At 34.3% G+C, this 9436-nt stretch overlaps 1 protein-coding gene across 1 annotated transcript in view; it reads left to right on the forward strand.

Annotated features, from left to right (window-relative positions):
* Positions 1-9436, forward strand: part of LOC111085086 — a 45065-nt gene that overhangs the window by 5505 nt on the left and 30124 nt on the right. Inside the window, exons 2-3 of the mRNA XM_022382234.1 lie at positions 2616-2715; positions 6640-6766. Of these exons, the coding sequence (XP_022237942.1) occupies positions 2647-2715; positions 6640-6766 (196 nt within the window). The 5' untranslated portion in view covers positions 2616-2646. The remainder of the gene's footprint in view (positions 1-2615; positions 2716-6639; positions 6767-9436) is intronic.

Consider the following 9436-nt stretch of genomic DNA (forward strand, 5'->3'; position numbering starts at 1 on the left):
GTCCGCAGACATACCGCTGTGTCACTGGAGGGCACCACAGTATGAACCCGGTAAATTCATAGTTTATAACGCATTATATTAGACTGATCTAATAACGACAAAAATCGAAAAATGGTACAATAACCTTTCCTGTAGCAAACAGAATGAAAAAAATATAGGTAGGATACCATTCTAAAAAAAACAAGAGACAAATATCTATAATTCTATCACTCTTCAGTCAAGCCATCCTTGCCAACGGTTCATGTTCATAATATATTTACATACTTAACGTCTGCAAATCATGGTATTTGGCTAGTTAACAACTTGTTAAGAAAGTAATACATGGAAATATTTTAAACTTGATTGCCTTCTAATGTTAACTACATAAATTCTGATTTCAGTAAAACGTGATTTAGCATATTCCGTGCATTAAAAGTCACATATTTAACAAACAATACGCTCATGAGACACTCAGTATAAAACAAAATCTGTATAGGGAAGAAAACTCCAAAGATATCTCCTTTTCATAAACTTTATTGATCAGAAAAATATTATAAAGAAGAAAAAAGAAGAAAATTAACCTCTTTTTTTTTTTGTCAAAAATATCAGGGCAAACATAGTGTAAATAAATAATAAAAGAACGAGATCCTAGCTAATTAAGTATACACACACACACACACACTAGAGAGTTTAGTTGACTTGCGTACCAGATTGGGAATCCGAAGGTCTATGGTTAGCTTTACGTCGCAAAATTGCGCGTCGCATTTAGGCCGTGAGTGTGTTATAAGAATGACAATCAAGTCCCAATATTCGATTAGAGTATCTCAACAGTAAGTGGTGGGTGTGTTGATAAGATGTTTTTCCTTTCATTTATCGTCATATAATTTGGGGCAGATAGCGCAGAAAATGGAACATCATTCCAGAAGAAATTAATAAATGTATGAGAGTTTTTTATGGTTGTTTTTGTACAGTAAAAACACTGAGAAGTGGAGATTAATTTAGCGCGAGAGATGGATACGTGCTTCGAAGATATAAACAAACAAACAAATCGATTTTAAATATTTTATATTGTAATACGTTGCCTAAAAATAACTATACAAACACTGCCTGAAGTTGTTTTTTTTTATCAATATAGTAAATTTGTGTGGCCGAATGAACTGTAATTCTCATAAATATACTTTATTAAATAGATCCGTTATGCATTTTCACGCTAGCCATACGTTAATCTCATCACAATAGTACTTGAAAATGCACAAATTGTGTTTTTCTGTTGTTTGTTTTTTAGGGGTGGGAGGGTTAAACTTTTATACATTCCTCCAAAGAGCTAGTTGTTCTTTCCTTCTAAGTTATAACGGTTTGAATATCTTCGTCTTGAGTTCTGAGTTTAGGTTATTTATAAACGTTTGTTTGTTTTCAATTGCGCGCAAAGCTACACGAAGGCTATCAGCGCTAGCCATCCCTAATTTAGCAGTGAAAGATTAGAGGGAAGGCAGCTAGTCATCAACACTCACCGCCATGTCTTGTGTTACTCTTCTACTAACGAGTAGTGGGACTGGTCGTCACATTATAACGCCCCCACGGCTGAAAGGGCGAGCATGTTTAGTGGGAGGAGGATGTTTCTTTATAGATACCTGAACCCGAGTGGCTGTTTTGATATATCTTTAGGCTTTATTTGTTTTTTGTTTGTAATTAAGCACAAAACTATACAATGGGCTATCTGTGCTCTGCCCACCACGGGTATCAAAACCCGGATTCTAGCGTTTTAAGTCCGTAGACATACCGCTGTGCCACTGGGGGGGGGGGGCATCTTTAGGCTATAGAACCATTCGTGTTGATTATGTAGATGTATATACATTACTCTATTTACATGTATTATAATAGTAATCAGCTGGAAAACACAAACTACAAATTTACTGTACACTTTCATGTTCCTCGAAGCGTTAGGAACTAGTTAAGTTTTAAAGTTGTACAGCAAAACGGACAAAGATACGTATGTAGTTTTTGTACAACACCGCATGGCATTTCAATGACTGAAAAATACCTAATTTAGTAAGTCTGACTGAATACCCTCCAGTGGCACAGCGGTGGGTCTGCGGACTTACAACGCAAGAAACCGGGTTTCGATACCCGTGGTGGGCAGAGGACAGATAACCCATTGCGTAGCTTTGTGCTTAACAAACAAACGTGAAAGGAAAAAAAAATCTACTGATTAAATACATAATTTGTTTGTCTTTGTGAAGCACAAAGTCGAGCAAATGACCATTTGCGTTGTTCCCGCTGTAGGAATCGAACCTAAAAAATTAGCTTTATAAGATCTCAAGCTTACTGCAGAGGCACGGGAGGGGGTTATATAGTTAAAACCCATGAAAATGAAACTAAGGGAAAAATGGAGGTGTAAATTCAATTCTCTCAGTGTTCCATCAAAATATTTTTTTACCGATACACAGGAAGACCTGTTGTGTAACTTTGCGATTAACAACAATAAACAAAAAAACTGTATCGACCCTGTAAGATTTATCTTTAATAATATACGTCTCAGAGAAATTTTAGTTATGGGTAAATAAATTTTTAATCTGTTTTTATACAAAATGTCAAACACCTCATTGAGCCTAAAACTCTTTTTTTTTCTTTTCTAGTTTTAGTAAGTGTTTAAGCAGCGAGGTAAATATGACAAACACAGAAGGTTCTAAACTTGCCGTTGGAGAAGAAGGCAGTGGGACAAACGAGAAAATTAAGGTTTGTACATCGTAAACAGTTAAGTTCAAGTATGGCTATTGTAACGGATTTACTGTCCAAAATCTATTTTAATGTTGATGTTTGTTTAAGTTAATATTATGTGTAGAACTGTGCATAACTTATGTATTGCGAAATTCCCGCCTATTCACTAAAATTGTAGAAAATTCTCGAGTGTAAGAATCAACAATATATGTGTGCACGTAAACACTAGTGTATCGTTTATATTGTTGCGTGAGCTGAAATTTCGAGAAATTCTCCTCACTCCTATAAATATAACCAACGTGATCCAAAAGACAGTACATATATTATTGGTTTGCTATAAACCTCCGAAGCTGTAACTGTGATTGTTATAACGCTTATTAATCGGGAACTTCAGATATTTGACCAGGAACGTTTATAGATTTCGAATATTGCAAACCATTTAACTTCAGCGGATTCACATCGGAAATTAGTATTTTTACGAAAACATTACATAATTTCAGCGGTGGATAAATCGGCGTGTGGCCGGCGAAGAAAACAGAGCTATCTAGCTCCCTGTTAAGTGAATTGTATCTACATCTACTCAAAATTAATTCCCTGATCGTGAACCCTCGATAAGTTTTCAAGGAAGTTCCTAACCAGATAGAGAACTAAATATTGTTTGTAAAACTTTTGTACATAGAACATTATTTGTAATAACTGTTATTGTAAATTGTGTTATTGTTTGTATATTAAAATATATTTGTATTAAAAACTGTGTATCAATCTTGTTGGCATGTATTATAAATTGGAGACATTTATTTAATTTCTAAATCTAAGTTACAATTTAACTCAGTTTCAGGCTATTCGAAATTAAAATACGTTAATTATATACGTTATTATAATGGTCTCACGTTTTTGAAAAAATGAAACTAATAAACAGCAGTTATGGTGAAAATACGAGTATGTAATGGTGTAATGGTCGAAGTTTTTGAAACTAATGTAATTAATAAACCGCAGTTATGGGGAAAATAACAAAATAAATACAGATGTTCAATTATTTCAAAGAACAAACAAAAGATGGCATTTTATTTAACACATCAAACTATGACAGAACTGAGCATTTTACTCAACACTTCAAAATATGACAGAACTGGGCATTTTACTCAACATAATAAACAAAAACAAAAGTACATAGTAGAAAGGATTTTGTGTTAATTTTTTTAATGAAGGATTTTGGCCTTAAACTTTGGTGAACTTATTACCTTCTGTTTGAGTTAGCTTATTTCTTCATGTTTATTTTTTTCAGTGTGGCCTTAAACAATTCTAAATAAACTTAATAAACAATGCGTTCACAAGCCAGAATTAAAAATTGTCTAAAATAACCTGAACTTAAAGTCATTAAATACTCACCTTTCTTGCTTGATAAATATAGTGATTAGATATGTATGTTTGAGGCCCTTAGCTGAGCCATCATCGATAAGGCTTATAACACTAAAACGGGTTTCGATACCCGTGGTGGGCAGAGCACAGATAGCCCATTGTGTAGCTTTGTGCTTGATTACAAACAAACCTTCATCAGCAAACAACACCAAAATAAAGTACAATAATTCCGTAGCCTCACCAGATCTGACCAAAGCCGATCTATTTGCATATTATTTCACATCAGTATTCAAAACCCCAGACATCCCTTCATTTGATCAAGAGCACCAAAACAAAGTCAACAACTTTATCTTTAATAATGATGACATATTCAAACCAAGATTCCATATATCACAAAACCCCGATATCAATTCAGATCCCTCACATAATGTTATAACACGTCCCATTACGTGCGCTGAAATTAAAATACACATTAAAAAAAAAAACACAACAACAACAAAAAAACACTGCCCCAGGCGAGGACTCTGTTTCAAATGAGTATGATAGGGTTTTGTTGAACCGAGCTCTGGTTTGTCTTTTATTAAGAAAACTTGATGTCCAGCGTATTATTGTGCGTAGGATGTTAAGTTGGTGAAACTTAAATAATAAACCACACACTATCGAAACCTTTTTTTTATATCCAGAAATGCTGATACTGTCATGTGTTTACGATTGAATGCTTGAAATATTGTTTCTGTTTTCTGTTAGTCTAACTAGGTGGTCTGTGGTCTGTATGTCAGTGATGATATTGTTGGTCTGTAATTGGCTGGATTTTGCAGATCAGTGGTTGATTTCGGGATAACAATGATGATTGCACATTTTCAGTATTTAGGGAATACCCTGTTTTCAGTGATAGGTTGTACAGAGTGGTCAGATATGCTAAGTACTTGTCCGGGGGGTTTTAATTACTATGTTTTTAGAAGTTTGAGCTTTCTTAGTTGCAGTAAGTGGGTCTCTTGACGTGCTCCAAATAGCTACGTCATCTGCGTATTGAGAGGCGTGAGTAATGCGAGTTTTGGAAATGGTATGTCATTCACGTAGATTATATAGAGAATTGGGCTAATAGCGGAACCCTGCGGGACATCTGCCTGTAGTTCTAAATTATATAACATCATGGTGTAACAAGTGGCGTGTTGTATTAAATCCAGTCAAAACACGCGCCAAAAAAAAAATACTAACTCAAACAAGACTAACGCTACTAGGCTCTGATATTAAAATTCACTAAAATTGTTAAATCTCTTGGCATTACTTTTAATAGATCGCTAAACTGGACAGAGCACTTTAAAAAAGTACGCAAATCAGTTAGTCAACGAATCATGTATCTAAAGAAAATAGAAAGCATTCATAAAGGCTGTGCGCCTGACTCCAATCTCACTATCTACACATCATACATTAGACCACTCATTGAATATGGCTGCATGATTACATGCAACATTGTCAAATGATCTACTGATAAAACTTGAATCATTACAATATTAAATAATCCGAACAGCTTTGCGTTACCGAAATATACCCCATCTAGCTATCTAGATTCACTTAACATTATACCCAGCCTTAAAGAAATAATGAAAAAAACTAGCTAAAAATATTATCAGATAACCAATACAAGAAACACGCAAACACAACAACTTGCAACACTAGCCGCAACACCTAACACATGGCGCACCCACCAGTTACCATATTACACATGCAATCATTAATATGTAGTGTAATAATCATCTAAGCCTTTCCTCTCCATTCAGATTCCTAACTCAGGCACTACCCAGATAGTATATTCGGTGCCCGGATAGTGAAAGTGGGTTTCTCTCGGAGTACTCCCGTTTTCCACCCACATCAAAAATTTGGGGTATTGGATCTATAGATCCCCACCCGTTGATTTTGTGTGATAGCTCACCCGGGTGCCGCCTTCGGTTCTCTTGCTTTTGCTTGCCTGACATTCAAGATGACAAATCAAATGCGCAAGTCTTTTTTTTTTTCACGAAGTTTTTCTAATTCTTAATATGTCTAATGAGAATGAAGATGAACTTTTCTGAACATCCCTGATTGCGTTCAGTCCTAAACTCCAAATTTGGGATTGAACGTTTGAAATCAAATTTACTACCACGTTGTTTGATTTGGTTTGGATGCTCGTGGCGAGGACAGCACAGATAGCCCATTGTGTAGCTCTGCGCTTAACAACAAACAAACAAAGTGTATGTTGTGCAGGTATGGTGCTTAATTGATAACTTATATTCCATGCATCTTCATTTTACTCAGTAAAATAACTGCAGAAACGTCTCAGAAGTTTTTACAAGCACGTGGTTGTAGTTTACTGAAGTACTTTCATTTCCAGCGTCGAAACATGATGAAGAACTATATAACTCTGATGAAGTTGTCGTTCTTAATCACATAAAGGCGCCTAACTGTAATGCATTTTGAACCATTAAACCAGAACAAGAGTGATTCGGAATACATCATTATTTAAAAATGTGTCAAAATAAGAAATAGGAATCATGTTGAAAATAAAATCTATTTGATTCGTGTTTTTGTTTTTATTGTTTTCAGCTGCAAAGTGATGCATTCTTTAACGAACTGGCAAAACGAGTTAGCCTGAAACAGGTCCTACCGTCTGAAGTAGGTGTTATTCTCCATCTCAGCGTTCTCAAGGATAACCAGATGGCGGCTAGATGGAGTAAGCAAATCTTTGTGTAAAATATTTGGAGTAAACTGAGGAAGAAAATTACCCAAAATAGTTAGAGTTATGCAAACAGTAGTTCTTGTTAAAGTCAAATTGGGTTAATAGTAATGATGTGTATAGATAGATGTTGTTTCTGATTCTATTACTATGGATTGAAGACCAATAAATTAAATATTCAGTTAATGACACTATAAACACGAATATTTATGATAATATATTTTCTAAGGTGGATTAAAATATATATTTTTTGCTCATTTTTACACTTCTTGGTAGAGTAACAGGTTGTGAAAAAAACAGAGAGAAAGGAGTAACACACGTAGCAAAATAATGCAAATTCTACTACATGGCAACAATTGGGGGTATAAAAAATAAATTTGCTGTAGGTTAAATGAGGTCTATTGCAATTTTTGGAATAAGAGTGTGCGGTTACAGAGTATAATTTATACAAAAACAAAATAAATAAATGTGTCGTATAGAACCTACATAAAAACAGCTAAAAGGCCTTGTAACACACTAGAGATCTATAGATAAACGAGATATGCAAGTGCATTTATTCGTGAGTATCTTAATGGCATTAAAACTATATAAATGAAAGATGTTTAGAGCTTCGGACAAAAATTAACGAGGCCGAATTAATGATTCTTTTCAAGGTGAAATCTCAATATATACATTTATAACTACGGAAAATAATCAAAAACAGGAATGGAGAAAAATATGCACTGCACAATCACACATACACACATGACGAAAGTAACGTGCAGAGAAGGGAGGCTAGCTTTTCTGGACTCTTGGTAGGAAAAGGTAACAAAAAAAAACTTGTTATATCACACTGTAAAACAAGCGCACCTTAGAATCTATGTTTAAAAAACACAAAGAAAAGTATATGCAATATTTAATTGTGTAACTTAATTGGCTCGGTACCCGTCCTGCACGCTTCAAACCTGTTTTCTAGAAAAGGTATGACAATGATACTTTCTTTATTTTACACCGTTAAAGGATATGTAGTAGTCCATAGGTCTGTGGATAAACAAGATATGCAAATACATTTATATGTGACTAATCTAAGGGCATTAAAAGTATATAAACTGAAGGTGATCATTGTTCAGAACCTCGGGCACAAATGATCAAAATCTGTCCATAATGTTCACGTGTGAAACTGAGGCTAATAATACTTTCTTGCTGTTTTGGATTCTCTAGTAAACTATAGTTCTAATAACACTCTCTTGTTTTTTGGATTATGCAGTCAACCATGGTTCTAATAAAGCTATCTTGCTTTCTTGGATTCTCTAGTCAACCATGGTTCTAATAACACTCTCTTGTTGTTTTGGATTATGCAGTCAACCATGGTTCTAATAAAGCTATCTTGCTTTCTTGGATTCTCTAGTCAACCATGGTTCTAATAACACTCTCTTGTTATTTTGGATTATGCAGTCAACCATGGTTCTAATAAAGCTATCTTGCTTTCTTGGATTCTCTAGTCAACCATGGTTCTAATGATTTCTCTTCACCTATCTATCATAAAAAGACGTTTAACAGACTTTTTAAAACTTGTTTTGACAGCTTTATACCATTTTCTTTCAAATGAAACCTTAAAATATGCTTACTGACTACAGTATACAGTCACTCGTCATCTTATCCTTCACAGACAGATATTTCCTTCCTGCTAAATATTCTACATCGAAACGGCTACCCAAAGTCACCAACTCATCCCTAACTACTGAGGTTAGTAACAAACCTAGAACTTAACACATAATCTCTTTTTTTTTACATTTGTTTACCATGTCCTAATAAGCAAAGCACCATTATCAAGAAACAACTGAAAATACTAATTAACCGTTCAGCCCACAAGCTGATTTAAAAGTTATTTTTAAACGCAGCTTTAGACTGAAAAAAATATTTTCAACTGTATGGACTTCATGCCAGTTTTTAATTGTTCACGACTCCTTTACTAACGTGCATGCGAAGACTTTAAAGCTTCTTATATTGGTGAGAAATACCCCAGATTAAAATACCTGAACACATGGGAGTTTCGATCAAAACAGGAAATAACAGCTTTCCTCACTTTGCCATTCGTGAACATAAACCAGAGATTTTATCATCTTTGTCAGACTCCGAAATCATCTCTGCCTCTAAATTACAAATGGAGATTTTGATTAAAAAGACACAATATATTAAAACTATTTTTCTTTCTCTCAACGGTACCCAGTTATCAGTAGACAAAAAGCCTATTCTAATGTGATTTGTTTATGTACAAAGTATTTTTTGTTTTCGTTTTGTATTTATATTTTTCTTTGTATGCATAATTTCTTTACTGGATACTTGCTAATGTTAGTATTATAATTATTTCCTGTAGCTTACTGAAGATGGAATCTATGACATTCCGAAACGTTTAATTATATATGCTTTTTGTAATTACGTTCCTGTTATATTTTGTAATGTGTGAATTTTGTTTTTAAACATATTTAATCAAGATCGTGTCATTTGTTTAATAGTTGTAGTACAATTAAACCAAAATAAAAACTTACACCATAAACAAAAGGTAATTGATAAAAAGATTTTTTAATGTAGCACAATGTTTCAGTACAGGGATACTTTACCTTCTGGTGATTTCTAAACCCCCAATAGGTCTAGCTATAGCTGGCCCAGCATGGACAGGTGTAGGGT

Source organism: Limulus polyphemus, unplaced genomic scaffold (assembly GCF_000517525.1).
Source record: "Limulus polyphemus unplaced genomic scaffold, Limulus_polyphemus-2.1.2 Scaffold232, whole genome shotgun sequence".
Classification (NCBI taxonomy): domain Eukaryota; kingdom Metazoa; phylum Arthropoda; class Merostomata; order Xiphosura; family Limulidae; genus Limulus; species Limulus polyphemus.